This window comes from Candoia aspera, chromosome 1 (assembly GCF_035149785.1).
Source record: "Candoia aspera isolate rCanAsp1 chromosome 1, rCanAsp1.hap2, whole genome shotgun sequence".
NCBI classification, from domain to species: Eukaryota; Metazoa; Chordata; class Lepidosauria; order Squamata; family Boidae; genus Candoia; species Candoia aspera.
The window spans coordinates 342,840,194-342,855,835 of record NC_086153.1 but is presented as its reverse complement, the minus strand read 5'-3'; the positions used below and the strand labels follow the sequence as shown (position 1 = coordinate 342,855,835).

Genomic DNA, 15,642 nt, shown 5'->3' with positions numbered 1-15,642 from the left:
GTTTGAGTTTGTGTGCTTCACTGCCCAGAGTCCAGAGGGGCGTCTGTATAAATTTTCCAAATAAATGAACAAAATGAATTTGGTAGGCACCGCAAGGCTTACTGTGGCAGAAACAAGTCTGCCGGTGTTAAGCTTCGTGCAGTGCTTCTTAGAGCCTGTGTGAAAATCTACACACAGTTTTGCATTTCTCCTAAAATGCATGTTTCTGAATGCCCCGTTTCCTCACGCACCTACTCCCACAGGCATTCTTCCTGCGCGTCGTACTGTTTTTCCTAATATTTGCAAGTTATGTGTGTGTTTTCTTTTAAGTCTGGGTACATATTTTCCGCAAGGGAACTGCACTGCCAAATTCAGAGAAGTGTATATGGCAATACCTATCAGCTTTTTGGCTCACATGTTGCCTCAGAGAGTGCAAATTAAATTAAATTTGCATTTAAGGAATGAATTTCCCTCCTTTTCCTAAAATACTGGAGAACGTGTGATCCCTGTGTCCCTCCCTTGTGCTGCCAAAGGAATTTTCTTTTAAAAGGCCTTAATCTGGGGGCAGGGGGTCAGTTTAAAACATTTTCTCATCTGTGCATTTTAACAGCTACAATCTCATAGATAGATTACAGCTAGTCCCCACTTAACGACCATTCATTTAGTGACAGTTCAGACTTACGACGGTGCCAGAAAAAATGACTTATGACTGGTTCTCACTCTTACAACTGATGCAGTGTCCCCACGGTCATGTGATCATGATTTGGGCACTTGGCAACCAGTTTGCATTTATGACCATCGCAGCATCACATGGTCACGTGATCGCCATTTTCGACCTTCCTAGCTGGCTTCTGGCAAGCAAAATCAATGGGGAACCGTGTGATTTGCTTAACGACCACATGGTTTGCTTAACGCCCATAGGGATTCACTTAATGACCACTGCAAAAAAGGGAATTGGTTTGGTTTTGCTTAATGACCGCTTCGCTTAGCAATGAAAATTCCAGTCCCAATGGTGGTTGTTAAGTGAGGACTACCTGTAGACCAGTATTTCTCAATCTTGGCAACTTGAAGAGGTGTGGACTTCAGCTCCCAGAATTCCCCAGCCAGCATGGCTAGCTAGGAATTCTGGGAGTTGAAGTCCACACTGTTTAAAGTTGCTAAGGTTGAGGAACACTGGATTAGACAGACAGTAAGGAAACCTCCTTTGGGTCAAATGCAGGTGACCTTATGTAATTTTCTTGGCAACAGCGAGAAGCCGTTTGTGACCCTCTTCTCTAGTCTGATGGTGGCTGTTAACAATTGACCACAGTATTTATTTTGTGTCCAGCCCTGCAATCTTACAGGAAGAAGGGCTGCATGGAAACGTGGGGATGCTAAATAATTAAATACACCCTGTACAAGTGGCGTTGTGCGGGGAAGTGTCTGTCATCCTCTTTGTGGACGCCCACAGGAAGCCCTGCCCTCTCGGCTGCTGCCCGGAGACCCGCCCCTGAGGGGGCTTGGGGTCCAAAGCAGGAGCCCTGCTGCTGAGCTGGGCCAGAGTGACCCCACAGCTGACCAGCTGCTGCTGGGGTGCCCTCTGGTCAGGACTGGCACAGCCCCGCCCTTTGCTGGCAATCCTCTCCAGCAGCCTGGCTCTAACGGGCCCCTTGGCATGAGGCAGCACAGCGGGTTCTTCTGGGTCACTCCAGGCTCGTTGGCGGACCACCAGCCAGGAAGAATGACCTGAGACTTCCACTTGTGAGGGACAGTGTGAATGTTGACAGTGCCCGGGATGCTTCACCACTTTCCAACCGGTCCACCTTCCCCAGCATGCCCCTCCCTCACAACTTTGCGCACCCACCAGCGATCGCATTTGCTCGGAAAGGCCCCGAAAGGGAGGTCGGATGGCTCCAGGGCGCCCCAGCGCAGCCCCGGACTCATGCACCTGCCCCGGCCAGAGGGCTGCCCCTGGCACAGGAAGGGCCCTCGCTCCCCCGGCCCACAGGCCCACCTTGGAATGCGGCAGGAAGCCGTTGCTTTTCCCAGTTAAGCAGAGGAAGTGAGAACCCCCGGGAGGCCTTCCTGTGTTTTCGCCAGGAACAATGGCTTATTTGTCCCTCCAGAGCAGCCTCCACCTCCTCGCGTCAGGAGCAAAAACAGGGCTGTGATCCCAGGCGCAGCCCTCGGTGACCCCTTGCCAGCAAACGGGGGCAGCTTCATCAGGCAAGGACCTTTCCCGCAGAAGCCGGGAGCGTTGGGCAGGGCCACCAGTGGCAGTTCTGCTCAGCAGGAGGCGCCACCGGTTTCCACGGGCCTGGTCTATTGCAAAGGTCCCTCAGAGATCAGCTAGTCCACCCGTCTGCCCCACAAAGCAGGAATGTGAAAGTACAGCATTTCCGGTGAGAAAGGACTGCTTAAGCTCTGCTTCGGGCTTCCCAATGAAGACTCAGAAATGTCTGGATCAGACATTTTCCCTCAGGAACCACCCCTCCATCCAACCATCCAATTTATATAGCTGCCCATCTCAATGTACCTTCTCCATCCTTCTTATTTTGGTCTTCTCCCCCCACGGCAAGCAGGAGCTTGGCTTGGTCCTTGCTCTGATGGACAGCGACAGGCTTTTCCTGTTGGTTTCCAGCCTTCCCACCTTCTCCACGTTTCCTGTCCTCCCTGAAAGGAAAGGGTTGTGCTCTGTTGAAGCCTCGCCTCGCCTCGCCTCGGCTTTATTCTTGGCCCAACAACATGTTTTCAGGGCTGCACTTATAACCACATGAGCAAATCGGGGAGAAAATAACTAGATTTTGTTTCAACATAAATAACTTTCTGATGGTAAAATCTGTACTGTACAATAATGGCCCAGTCTCCCTATGGAGCTTGTGGGCTCTATGGAGGTGGGAGAATTTAAGATGAGGCTGGACCCCATCCTCTCATGGGTGGTTGAATTTGCTTTCCAGCACATTGCAAAGAGTTGGACTAGATGATCTCTGGGGTCCCTTCCAATTCTATGATTCTGTGCCTTCTGGCAGCCAGCAGTGATGATCGTGCAAAAAACAGAGCTTTAAATGTGGGAACCAGTACTTTGAATTGGGCCCAGAAGATTATCGGTAACCATTGCAGCAACTTTAAAAATAGGTGTGATTCTAAGCTGGTGGGATTGCTGCAGCTTCTACGGTTTTTTTTAATGGTTTCATTAATTGAATACAGTAAAAAGAAAAAGAAATATGCAGTTAGTTCAATAAAGAAAGAAAAAAGAAAACCAGAAAGACAGAAACACAAAGGACAGATATTCACAGAGGGATGTGTCAAAAGTCTGCATAGCCCTTTGAAGAAAGTGGAGCCATATTTCATTATAATCTAATCTGGGTTGATAAGTAGTTTGCTCATAAATTGCTAATAACATCCACCCTGTAGACCACTGAGAATTTGGGGCTATAAGTTTATCTTTCCAGTGCTGAAGAATAAATCTCAAAACTCTAAGTGCAACATGGAGAATCCATTTTATTTGTCCAAATATCATTTTGACACAGTGCGGATATAGTTAAAAACATAAATATCTGAGAATATTAAATCTGGTCTCATGGCTGAGCTATTATATTTATTTATTTATTTATTTATTTATCTATCTATCTATTTTTGGACACATTGATTATGCAAAAACCCAGGTCTCTGGAGGAGGCTCTGATGCTGGGGAAGGTGGAAGGAAAGAGAAGAGGAGGGCAACAAGCAGCCGGGGGTGGACTCAGTTACAGGGGCGATGGGGGCACCGTTGGGAGACCTGAAGGACCAGGTTGGACCAGGATCCCCCTGGAGGAAACCTATCTATTGGTCACTAGGAGTTGAAAATGACTTGATGGCATGTAGTCAATCAGTCAATCAATGCAAAAACCCAACTCCCTCAAGAAGTCCATAATGTTGGGAATGGTGGAGGGAAGGAGAAGACAGGGACGACCAGTCACAGGGACGATGGGAAGACCTGAAGGACCAGGTTGGGGACAGACCCTCCTGGAGGAAATCTACCTATGTGGTTGCTAAGAGTCGACAATGACTTGATGGCATGTAATCAATCCAAAATCTATTTGTTTATTAAATTTGTATGGCCGCCCATCTCAGTTGCATGACTGGGTGGCTAACGATGAAATTCTTCCCCAAAAGGAAGAATTAGAGGATGCTGTACCAACACACCGATCTCATTGCATCCCTAAGGATAACTTCTTCAAGCCGTGTCTGAGCAACACAGACTCCAAGCAGCTTCCAGGTGGTCTCCAAAGGCAGCCCCACGTAGGGAGCGTTACGGCAGTCCAGCCAAGCAGGGGATGATGAGTTTGTTGTCCTTTTAGCAGGCTGCTTTGATGAGAACATGCAATGCTCCATTGCTTCTAAGGGCTGGAGACTAGCCGCAACGGACCTCCTTGCACGAAAACAAGGGTGCAAAAATAGACAGAAGGGTAGAAAAACAGCCACGCCTTTCTCGATTTCTCTTTATTGGAACATCTGTTTTCTTCTAAATCAATGTTTCTCAGCCTCGGCCCTTTTAAGAGGTGCGGACTTCAACTCCCAGAACTCCCCAGCCAGCCATTCTGGGAGTAGAAATCCGCACCTCTTAAAAGGGCCGAGGTTCAGAAACGCTGTTCTGAACCAAAGTAAGAAACGATTCCTCCCGCGCGGGTTTTGCAAAGAAAGAAGCGGGGCAGCCCAGGAGTGCTGCCAGGTGGGCAGAGAAACTGTGCGGGGATGCCCCCCCACCACCACCGAGCCGTCAGCCGCCCCTCTCTCGCTCGCCCGACTCCCGGGACAACACCGGGGGCCTTCCCGCGACCGCGCGGAAACTACAAGTCCCGGCAGCCCTTGCGAGCGCGGCCGCTTCCCCCTTCCGCCCCCGCGACAGCGCTGGGCTCCGGTGCCGCAGGTCCGCGCGGCTGCAAAGGGGCGGCGGGGGCTGCCTTGGTCTCTGCGCGCGGCGCTCTGGCTTTGCAACCCGGGGCGCGCGGGCGCCGAGCGCTTGCCAGGCAGGAGCGGCTGGGCTGCTGCAAAGCCGCCGGGGGTTCCCTTCGAGCAGGGGGGCGCCGCTCCTGGCGGGCCAGAAGGGGTGCAGCCAGCGCATCCGGGGGGTCCCGGGCCAGGGAAGGGCGGTGTCCCCTTGGAAAGCGGGGCTTGTTTTCCTGAACTGGGGTTCTCTTTCCGCAGAAGACTCGCCGGCCCAGCCCCGGCCCGCGTCTGCCTGCCCGCCTGCTCTTCTGTCTCCCTCGAGGCATCGCCGCAGCCCGCTGGTGGTCAGCACCAAACGCTCCGAGCGCCCTTCGTCCCGAAAGCAGGACGCGTTGCAGCCCGTCCGCGCGAGAAGGGTTTGTATCGGCGGCCGCGAGGAATAAGCCGGCGTTGAGGCCAACCCGGGATGCTGCGCTCCAGCCGCGGCGTGGGGCCCATCCGCCCCTCGGGACCCCGGCCCCGCTTAGTCTCGGGGAGGGGGCGGACCGAGCCTTGCCCAGAGCCGCCCTTTTCGGGGGCTCCCTCTCTGAAGAAGGAGGTGTAACATACAAGGGTCGCCAGTGGATAAGTACATGGAGGAACTGCCCCCAAAGAGGCAGAGCATTCTCAGCTACATTATCCCGGTGCACGAGGGACAGGGCAGGAGAGTTGGCATACCTGGGGATTTTGCAACTGCCCACAGATCTAAACACGCACTTGGTTCCTTAATCTTACGTACCTGCAAGTGTGGCTTTGGTCTCTTTAGGGTTTGATGGCTGTGGTTTGAGCAGTTCGCAGGATCCCAAACTGGCATGGAAGTCCTAACCTGGAGTACCTGGAGGGCAACAGGTTGGGGAGCGAGGTTGCCTTAGATCAGCGTTTTTCAACCTTAGCCACTTTAAGGTGTGCGGACTTCCACTCCCAGAATTCCTCAGCCATTAGGGCTGGCTGGGGAATTCTGGGAGTTGAAGTCCGCACACCTTAAAGTGGCCAAGGTTGAAAAACGCTGCCTCAGACCGTTATACTATGTTTGAACTCCATTTCTGTGCTTGTCTGAATGTTATATGTTTGCAAGTTTAAAAGCCATTTGGGGAGAGTGGAGGGGGGGCCTGCTCAGAGGGTCTGTGCTCCCCAAAAGGGGGATAGTTAGACGCCCCCCTGTGTCACTCCCCCAGAGGGCAGCTGGCAACCCTGGACTCGCCCCCGGACCGCGGGACCTGGATGGACACGTCAGAGACCAGCAGCGCCACAGAGGAGGAAGAGGAGAAGATGGCCGCCGAGCAGCGGCCCAGGACCCGCTCCAACCCGGAGGGGGCCGAGGACCGCACCCTGAGTATGCAGGCCAGCGTGGGGAGCCGCAGTGAGGGGGAGGGGGAGGCGGCCAGCACCAGCACCAGCCCCCCGAGCGCAGCTGGCCCGGCCCCCAACGGCAAGACCTGGCTGGCCCCGGCCCCTCCCTCCGAGTTCCAGGTCCGGACTCCGCGGGTGAACTGCCCAGAGAAGGTGGTGAGTGGACCTTCCCCCCTCGGCTTCTGCCTTGCCCCCCGTTTTTCCCTTTCTCTGCACCCCCTTCCCCTGAATCAGATCTCAGGTTGGCAACGGTTGCGAGAGGTGTTTTTCCTCCCCAGGATCTCTCTTCTTGCCTCTTTCATCTGGCAGAAGGCTGTGCAACACGTTCAGAGGAGGCGCTTTGCAAAATGTGCCTTCCTGCTCTAGAGTATTAAAGCAACCGCGTCCTCAGGAAGTCTCAGCCCGGCAGCACATATGCCTGCGTGTGTGTGTGTGTGCTGATACGCACACTGCATTTACTGGGGCTGATGGCACAGGAAACGTGTGTGCCGACCCGAGGTCCGTCACGTCAAGACGTCCAAAGGATGCTGCTGCTTTAATGCATCAAGGAAGGACGCTTGGTGAAGCCCCTTTGCAAATGCTCCACTGCCTCTCTCCCAGCCTAACCTACTTTGCAGGATTGTGTGGCAGTGTGGGAGTAGAGAGAATGGGGGGTGCTTCCTTGACCTTCCGGGGGTTCGTAAGTATTCTCAGTAACTACAGTGGCCCACTTCCAGCTTAGCACCCGAGGCTGGCTCCTTTCACTAACCCGCATGATCCTTCTAGCATTTCTGTTCCTGAACATTTTGAAGTGAAGGAGGCGTGTAACGCGGTATGAGCGTGTTATGGGCATGCATGTGGAATAGGAATCCGCAGGCTGAGGGGCCTTTTTACATCTTACCCTCCCGTCTAACAAAAGGACCAAAGATGAGTCTGGGAAAAAAACAGGGCAACTTTTGGAAAGATCCAGGGGAAAAATTATTCTGACACAGATGGGTAGGAAGGAGATGACAGCTCAGAAAGAGCGATGGGGCCATTTGGGGACCCAAGAAGGAATGAGAATGGTGGTTGATTGGTGAACCTCTGGGGGGTGAAAGGTTGTACCGGTAGTCCTTGCTTAACAACCACATTTGGGACTGGAATTTCAGTTGCTAAGCAAAGTGATCATTAAACAAATCCAACCCAATTTTACGACCTTTTTTGTAGTGGCTGCTAAGCAAACCACATGGTCGTTAAGTGAATCACACTGTTCCCCATTGATTTTGCTTGCCAGAAGCCGGCTGGGAAGGTTGAAAATAGTGATCATGTGACCACGGGGACACTGCAATGGTCATAAGTGTGAGAACCAGTCATAAGTCATTGTAAGTCCAACCTGTCACTAAACGAATGGTTGTTAAGTGGGGACTACCTATAGCTTTGGAATATGTGGGTTCAGCATGAGTCCATTCACAGGTATGTTTGGCAGAGGGGTGTACTTAAAACGAAAGGGCGAATGGCTGTTTTTTGAGGGAAGATTGGGGGAGTCAGGGTAGGGCGCTTCCGAATGTGGGATGGGCCGTGGTAGAGCGGATTTTGGTGGAAAGGAACAGAAGTGGAAAGGAAACTATTATGGGAAGAGCAAGTGCGAGTCCCGGAGGGAAGAGGGTCAGAAGTAGGTTCATCTCCTGACAGGATGGATGGAAAAGGGTTGTGGACGTTTCGGGGTGCCACAGAAGCTGGCGGTGTCCCACTAATGGGAGGAACGAGAAGGATGTCGGTGGAGACTTGCAGAAGAGGCAGACAAGGCGCAGCGGTGTGCAGAGAGGGAAAGTCATGGCGCAGGATGGTCGAAGAGAGCCGGGAGCAGTTAAGGTTCAAAGCAGCAGGGACAAGGGAGAGCGACGGAATTTAAAAACTGGAGGCGGGTGAAGGGGATCCGACGGGGAGCCCGGCAGAGGGACGGGAATTAAAATGAGAGCGATGAAACGACGGAGGCTGAAGCTAAAATGAGGCGGTGCTGGAAGGGGGTTGGAGACGTTGGCAGTTGAATGATAGGGTTCGCTTGAACGAAAGGCTCCGCGTACGTTTCACGTAAACGGTGCAAGTGCCGTAGAAGAATTGGGTGCCTGGGTAGAACGGCTGCATACGAAGATGCACAAAGGCTCGCCGAGGTACCAAACAGCACGTCCTCTCTTGCTGGCCACGAATGGCAGAAGACACAAAAACGGCCCCGCAAAGCTGTATTTCTGCCCACTTTATTCTGAGGAAGTGAGGTTGGGGGTGTTCGGAGAAACACAAAAAGAGGCTGTGTGCAGTGGGAAGAGGCTACGCAAGGAAAGGGTGTGAGAAAGCAGGAAGAGGACCGGTCACAAGCAGATGGGCGCTCGAGGAACACGGGCTGAATACACCAATGCAACCGGCACAGAATGAATGGGTTGAGCGTAAGTGAGGATCCGATGGCAAATCAGGCACGCGGGGTGAGAGGAAGGGGGAGACCAAGAAGGTCCTGGTGGATGGGGCCGGTGCGATCCTGAAAAGAATGAAGAATAAAAGGCCGTGTACAGACTAGAGCAGGGTTTCTCAACTGTAGCAACTTGAAGATGTGTGGACTTCAACTCCCAGAATTCCCCAGCCAGCCTTGCTTTTTCCCCAGCCTTGGAATTCTGGGAGTTGGAGTTCACACATCTTCAAGTTGCTAAGGTTGAGAAACCCTGGATGAGAGAGAGCTTGCCTAAATTCCTTTCACTGGCTATTTTGTTCTCTCTTTCTGTGCTTTGCATAATATTACTTACCCCCTGTCCCCCCCAGGGAATAGCAAGGTGGGAAGGGAAGTATGGATGTCCCATCTTCCCATTGCGTACACAGCATCAAACCATATCTTAATGAAAGCTAAGAAAACGGAAAAGGGAGAAGAAAGAACGTTTAAAAGCCTTGAATATATCGATGGAGAGAGAGCGCACACATCGGTGTTCAGCTTCCTTCCTTCTCTGTCCCAGATCATCTGCTTGGATCTCTCGGAGGAAATGTCCCATCCGAGGCTGGAATCCTTCAATGGGTGAGTCTGGCCACCCTCTCGGCCGGAGAGACCCTTCTCCTGGCTGGCTTCCCGGAGCCCAGCCAGGTCTCCTTCCCTTGGGGTGACCTGCTGCACTGCGGTTGGCTTTGGAGGGCGGCAGGTGGGTTACGGAGAACAGGTGAGCTGTCCTGATCAGTAAAAGGAGACCTGGATTGTTCTTTGCTTCTGGCCATGGCTTTCCCGCCTTCAGGCAGAAGGGGACATCCCGGCCTCCCCTGGGGATGCTGCAAAGGCCCAAAACCAGAAGTGGGAGTAAGGCCCTAGTCCTCTTGGTTGACCTTAATAGGACTTAGATGTCTCCTCCCGAGTCAGGCCGTCCCCTCCGGACCAGCAGCTGTTCCTTGCGCTCCAGAGGGGAGGGTCTGGCAGTGCTTCCTGGGGTTTGACCCGGGCTTCCTCTGTGGCTCATCTGCTGCCGCCGCCTCCTCTCTCCTCTCCCTGGAAGGCTGAGAACCAACGCGCTGAACATCTCCCAGAAGATGATCGAGATGTTTGTCCGCACCAAGCACAAGATCGACAAGAGCCATGAGTTTGCGCTGGTGGTGGTGAACAACGATGTCACCTGGGTACGCTTGGCCCTCGCTCGGAGGGTCTCTGGACCTCGGGGGTCCCCCCTCTGTTCGCTGCCCCGCTTGCGCCCAGACAGTCTGCCACAGTCTGTTTGCCTTAAGCTGGGTGCCCCGTGGTTGGCGCTGGCCTCGCCTGTTTCCTGAACCCGGCTGGCGTGGATTTTTGCTGCTTCTCTAGGCAGCTGCGGCGTGAGGCGGCTGGGGTTTTACACCGCAGGGGAGGGAAGTCTCTGCTGGTGCTGCCGGCTCGTGTTCACACCCGTTCCTCCACGAAGTGCACAAATACGGACAGCCCATTTGATCCTGACCGTGTCCCTGGGAAGAGGCCACGCTGGGGCGGAGACCGGAGGAAGGACATTCAGCGAGTGGCTTGGGGGGCGGGGGTGATGCTCCAGCTCTTGGTCTTCAGATAATTCCCGTTGCTCCAACGGGATCCGAGCTCATGGGGTCTCTGGTTCCTCCTGTCTGCAGCTCTCCGGTTTCACTTCGGAACCCAGAGAAGTGTGCAGCTGTTTGTACGACTTGGAGACCTTGGTCTGCAAATCCTTCAGTATCCTTTCCGAAAGGGGAACCTCAGTGGCAGGAGAAGAAGGGGGTGGGGAATTTTGATAGGTCACATTATCATCCCAAATTAGTTACAGGTAGTCCTTGTTTAACGACCACAGTTGGGACCAGAATTCCAGTTGCTAAGCAAAGCAGTCATTAAGCGAATCCGACCCAATTTTATGACTTTTTTGCGGTGGCGGTTAAGCAAATCACTGCGGGCATTAATTGAACCACATGGTCATTAAACGAATCACCTGCTTCCCCATTGATTTTGCTTGCCAGAAGCCGGCTGGGAAGGTCGAAAAGGGCGATCACGTGACCACGGGATGCTGCAACTGTCATAAATGCGAACCAGTTGCCAAGCGCCCAAATCGTGATTACATGACCGCAGGTATGCTGTGATGGTCATAAGTGTGAGAACCGGTTGTAAGTTGTTTTTTCAACACTGTTGTGAGTCTGAATTGCCACTAAGCAAATGGTTCTTAAGTGAGGACTACCTGTAAAATGTTTTAATCTGATGTGGAGGAAGAGACATGCCATATTTTAACTGACAGCTGCCAGTCTGTGCGTCTGATCCAGCTGTTCCAGGGCTTCTCCTTCTGGTCTCAGCAGTGGGACTTGGCAAGGGTAGGGCAGGACCACCCTCAGCCCTTGGCAGAATTCAGCTCTGGCCCTGGGCCAGCAGGGGACCCTGGTCTGTGACGGTCTTCCAGAACTGGGAAAGGCTCCCTTCTCATCACTCCTCCTTCAGAACTGCCTTCCCAGTTGCAAAGGGAAATGGTTCCTACTTCTCTGAAGGGCAAAGCTTGGGGAAGGCCACCGTCGAGGGTTAAGAACCTGGGTGGAGGGGCTTCAGCAGCCACCCCACCCCAACTTGCCCCCTCTAATTGCTGGGATTGTAATTCCCAGCCACTGTTGCCAGTGGTGGGTCTAGCTGGGAATTCGGGCAGCAGCACTATGGAGTGTGGTGGGCGAAGACGACGAGGGTCAGATGCTCACGAGAGAAACCAGCAAACTGGCGCGTTGACCTCAACTTCTCCCCGCCTCTCAGACCTGGAAGGCCTTTTCAGTCTCATGTGAGTCTAACCCCCACTTTGGCACCCAGCCCAGCCCTGGGATGGGTTTCCCTTCCCTGATTCTTAGCCAGCCTGGGGTGGGCAGCCGCACTGGGCGGGACCTTCAAGTTGGGAGGGCCCTTTGAAGCCATCAGGTTGAAGCCCCAGCTCCACGTGGAAACCCAAGCTGCGGCATTCCTAACAAATCAAGAACAGCTCCTGAATATAAAAGAAAAGAGCATTTGGAGCTGCCAGTCTGAATCAGGACTGAACCTGGTTCCCCGTTATGCTCTACTGGCCAGTCCCTCCTTGCTCCTGACTTCAATTCTGGGCAGCATATTTGGAGAGGGGTTCAGACAGGCTGGAACAGGGTCGGAGAGGGGCAAAGGGGAGGACCAGGGACTAGAAATGTCTCCCACAGAGAGGCTGCAGGAACTGGGGATCTTTAGCCTTGGGAAGAGAAAGCTGCTGGAGGTCCGGAAGGCCCATCTTCCACCCTCAGAACGGGTGTCCCTCGGGAGAAGGCCGAGCCCTGACCTCTTGCGTTCCGGAGTGCAAAATGCAGAATCTGAGACTCATCGCAGGAAGGCGGGAAGATCCAGCTGAATGCTAAGAAATGCTTCCTAACCCCAGGAGTGCTTGGAGGATGGCCCAGGGATGGGCTCCCAGAGGAGGCTGGACAGGCATCTGTGGGGGATGATTGAATCAGGATTCTTTCTCTGAGCATAAAGTTGATGGCTTCAAAGTTCCTCCAAGAATCCAGAATGCCTCCACGGCGTCTTCCCTTTCCTCAAGTTTTCCTCCTTTTTAGCAGGGCAGGCCATGACTGAGGCCCATGGAGAAAGCTGCCCTCTCCTCTGCTAAGTGCATCTGGGCCTCGGACTGTGCTGCCTGGGAGCGTTGGGGTATGCAGCCCCCAGACCGTTGGGGCCTCCCGACACCCCAGCTGCGTCCACCGCCTCGGCTTGTTCTCTCCGCAGACAGCAGAAGACGGAGCTTCCGGTGACGGAGAACGTCCAGACCATCCCACCGCCCTACGTGGTGAGGACCATCCTGGTGTACAGCCGTCCTGCTTGCCAGCCACCGGTGGTGGTGACGGACCAGATGAAGGTGCCCGTTCTCGTCTCGCAAGTTTCCCAGGTCCTCGGGGGGAGGGGGGAATGCACCGTGTTTCGTGGGACCCTCGTGGGGAGCAGCTCTCCAGATCTCAGCAAACGCAGAGGCAGGACGGGGTGCTCTGCCGCGGGCCATTTCTTAGAAGATGGCAGCGGTTCTCTGGCCTTCTTACAGACCAGGGACCCGCGTTCCTGTGCAACGGAGGCAGGCGGTCTTTGGGGCCCAGGAGCATGCTGGGAATGTGGAGGCTGCGTCATGGGCACTCTCACAAAATGGCTGCCAGGGGAGAGGGGTCGGTTTATCAGAATGATCCTTGTGGTGGGCCACAAAATAGCTCTTTGCTAGAAGGTGGACTGGGTGCTAGATGCTGGCCACTTGCCATGCCAGTAGTTTTGAGGGTATTTTTCAGCCCATGCAGGTAATGATAACCAAGAAGAAAGCAAGTAAATGCCATTTCATTCCATTGAAAAAGCGAAGTATTAAACTGTACAAAGCAAAAAGGAAAGGGGGGAAAACAGGAGAAAGCCTGTGTGCTTCGGAACCCTTGGGGGGGGGGCGAGGGAGCCGTGGGGGGGCGGAGCTGCGGCTGCCAGCCTTCCACGGCCCTTCGCTCCTGACGGCCCTGCCGCCGTCTTCCGCTCAACAGAAAATGCTCCAGTGCCCTTATTTCTTCTTCGACGTGCTTTACATCCACAACGGCATTGAGGACAAAGCGGAGGAAATCACCTGGAAGGTAAATACATACCAGTTTTCTCACTTACTTTCTTTTCATTCTGTCTTCTCACGCAAGTGGCACTTTAGGCCGGGGTTTCTCAACCTCGGCAATTTTAAGATGTGTGGACTTCAACTCCCAGAATTCCCCAGCCAGCAAGCTGCCAAGGTTGAGAAGCAGGGCTTTAGACAGTCAATAATAGTCCAGTTAACCATCAGTAAGAATCCTAAAAATCAGCACAACTAGATTCGTGCTTGATTCACCTGCGAATCCATTCAGACATTGGTGGCTTGGGAGGAGCGATGCAGGCTTCAGGGTTTGGAAAAAGGTGGGTGGCCTCCTCTCTCCCACCCAGCTCCATGGGAAGCTTCCAGGCCAGTCAGGAGGAGGCAAGTCAGACAGAACTTGAGGAAGCTGTTCCCTGGAGAACAGCTGGAGGGAGAAACGGGACGGGTGGGGAGAGCCGTTTCCCCAGTGGTTCCCGGCTCGCGAGGCGTTCCAGGGGGAAAGTTGGCGAGATGGATTCTGGGACTTGACTTTATTTATTTATTTATTTGATTTCTATCCCGCCTTAATTATTTTTATAAACAACTCAAGGCGGCGAACATACCTAATACTCCTTTCTTCTCCTCTCTTCCCCACAACAACCACCCTGTGAGGTGGGCTGGGCTGATTGGGGCCCATGAACTACAGAAGGAGCCCAGCCAAGCCTGCTTCCCAAGGAGAGGTTCCCTTTTTCCCCGAGCCACCCCCTCCACCCCCCACGTAGGTGGGTGCTGTTTATACAGAAAATGTGCGGGTATATCCCAAGAGGAATCCTGTTTCACCCTCCAGTTTTGCTAGATCCCACCCATCAGAATTGCCAGGCTCAACCCTGTGGCTTTTAAGACCCCCTTTAACTCTGCACGGGGGTGCACTTCCCCAGTCCGACTTGGTGCCCAGTTTGGGGGGTCCTCCTGGACTCTCAGCTCCTGCTGGAAGAGCAGGGGACAGCCGTGGCCAGATGTGAAACTAGTTCAAAGTTTTCATCCACTCTATAAAGAAACTTCTTCGCATTGGTTCCCTGTGTGTGTGTGTGTGTGTGTGTGTGCGTGCGCACGCGCACCTTCAAGTTAGCATTGACTCCTGGCAACTGCCTGGACAAGTCCCTGCAGGTTTCTTGGCAAGATTTCAGAGGAGGCTGGCCAGTGCCGCCTTCTTTCCAGGGCTGAGAGGGAGGGACTGACCCAAGGTCACCCAGCCGGCTTTGTGCCTCAGGCGGGACCAAAACTCACTGCTTCCAGCCTAGAGCCTTAACCACAACGCCAGACTGGCTCTCTCAGTTCCCTGTTAGGCTTGGCAAAAAAAGTGAGGCAATCAGTTTGATCTAGGCACGAAAGCCGGCTGGGTGCCCTTGGGCCAGTCCCTCTCTCTCAGCCCAAGAGCCAATCAGGCGTGGTATGAGAGTCCTAGTCCCGCCTTAGGCATGAAAGCCGGCTGGGTGACCGTGGGCCAGTCCCTCTCTCTCAGCCCAAGAGCCAATCAGGCGTGGTATGAGAGTCCTAGTCCCGCCTTAGGCACGAAAGCCGGCTGGGTGACCGTGGGCCAGTCCCTCTCTCTCAGCCCAGCCCACCTCACAGGGTGGTGGTTGTGGGGAAAAGAGGAGGAGGAAGGAGTATGAGGTATGCTCACCGCCTTGACTTATTTATAGAAATAATAAAGGTGGGCTAAAAACCCTTAAAAAAATGGGTTTAACTCGTTGAGCAACGTGATCCAGGCTTCCAGTTCTGGAGGCTAGCAAAGGAAAGCAGCTGTGGTCAGAGCCCAAGCAGGGACAGGCCCAGACACTGCCCAGTCACCATTCTTCTCACGTGCGTGTACCCCCCGCCCTGTGCCCCTCGCCTCCTTCCAGGAGACCTTTGCCTTCTTCAGCAACCTGGATGCCAAGGGCACCAACCACAAGTATGAGGTCTCCCTGAGCGGCCCAGCCGTGGAGCTCCACAACTGCATGGCCAAGCTGCTGGCCCACCCGCTCCAGCGGCCGTTCCAGGCCCACGCCTCCTACAGCATGCTGGAGGATGAGGAGGATGCGCCGGAGAGCGAGGCCGTCGTGTGACCCGCGGCGGTGGAGGGCAGAGCGGGACGAAGCAGGCTGGCGAGCCGAGGAGCATCTGGACGTGGCTGGTGGCCGAGAGGGCTGCAAGGAGGACCCCTGCTAGAGCCTGCCTGTGTCTCTTCCTTCGTAACCTTCCTTGCTGGGCATTTCCACAGGCTGTTGGAACATCAAAAAGGAAAGAATAAAGAACTCAGCTGGGATGTTGGGGGGTGGCGGCTGCTTCCTGGGGGAATGAAGGC

General features: G+C 54.0%; 2 protein-coding genes across 2 annotated transcripts in view; one reads left to right on the top strand and one right to left on the bottom strand.

The window, feature by feature from the left end:
- USHBP1 (USH1 protein network component harmonin binding protein 1) overlaps positions 1-5,740 on the bottom strand; it is a 20,646-nt gene extending 14,906 nt beyond the window's left edge. The window contains exons 1-3 of the mRNA XM_063289681.1: positions 5,666-5,740; positions 4,792-5,528; positions 1,807-1,972 (exon numbers count right to left, since the gene is read on the bottom strand). Of these exons, the coding sequence (XP_063145751.1) occupies positions 1,807-1,972; positions 4,792-5,528; positions 5,666-5,740 (978 nt within the window). The remainder of the gene's footprint in view (positions 1-1,806; positions 1,973-4,791; positions 5,529-5,665) is intronic.
- Positions 5,143-15,614, top strand: BABAM1 (BRISC and BRCA1 A complex member 1). Its single transcript, XM_063291031.1, has 9 exons — positions 5,143-5,303; positions 6,102-6,432; positions 9,231-9,289; positions 9,756-9,876; positions 10,351-10,429; positions 11,477-11,501; positions 12,461-12,590; positions 13,243-13,329; positions 15,200-15,614. Exons 2-9 carry the CDS (start codon positions 6,148-6,150, stop codon positions 15,401-15,403), a joined length of 990 nt encoding a protein of 329 aa, XP_063147101.1. The 5' UTR covers positions 5,143-5,303; positions 6,102-6,147; the 3' UTR covers positions 15,404-15,614.
- The last annotated feature ends 28 nt before the right edge of the window (positions 15,615-15,642 follow it).

Coding starts and splice junctions, on each gene's coding strand:
- BABAM1 (XM_063291031.1), top strand. CDS start 6,148: ATGGACACGTCAGAGACCAGCAGCGCCACAGAGGAGGAAGAGGAGAAG. Junction 11,502..12,460: donor GAAGGCCTTTTCAGTCTCAT/GTGAGTCTAACC, acceptor TTCTCTCCGCAG/ACAGCAGAAGACGGAGCTTC. Junction 13,330..15,199: donor CGGAGGAAATCACCTGGAAG/GTAAATACATAC, acceptor GCCTCCTTCCAG/GAGACCTTTGCCTTCTTCAG.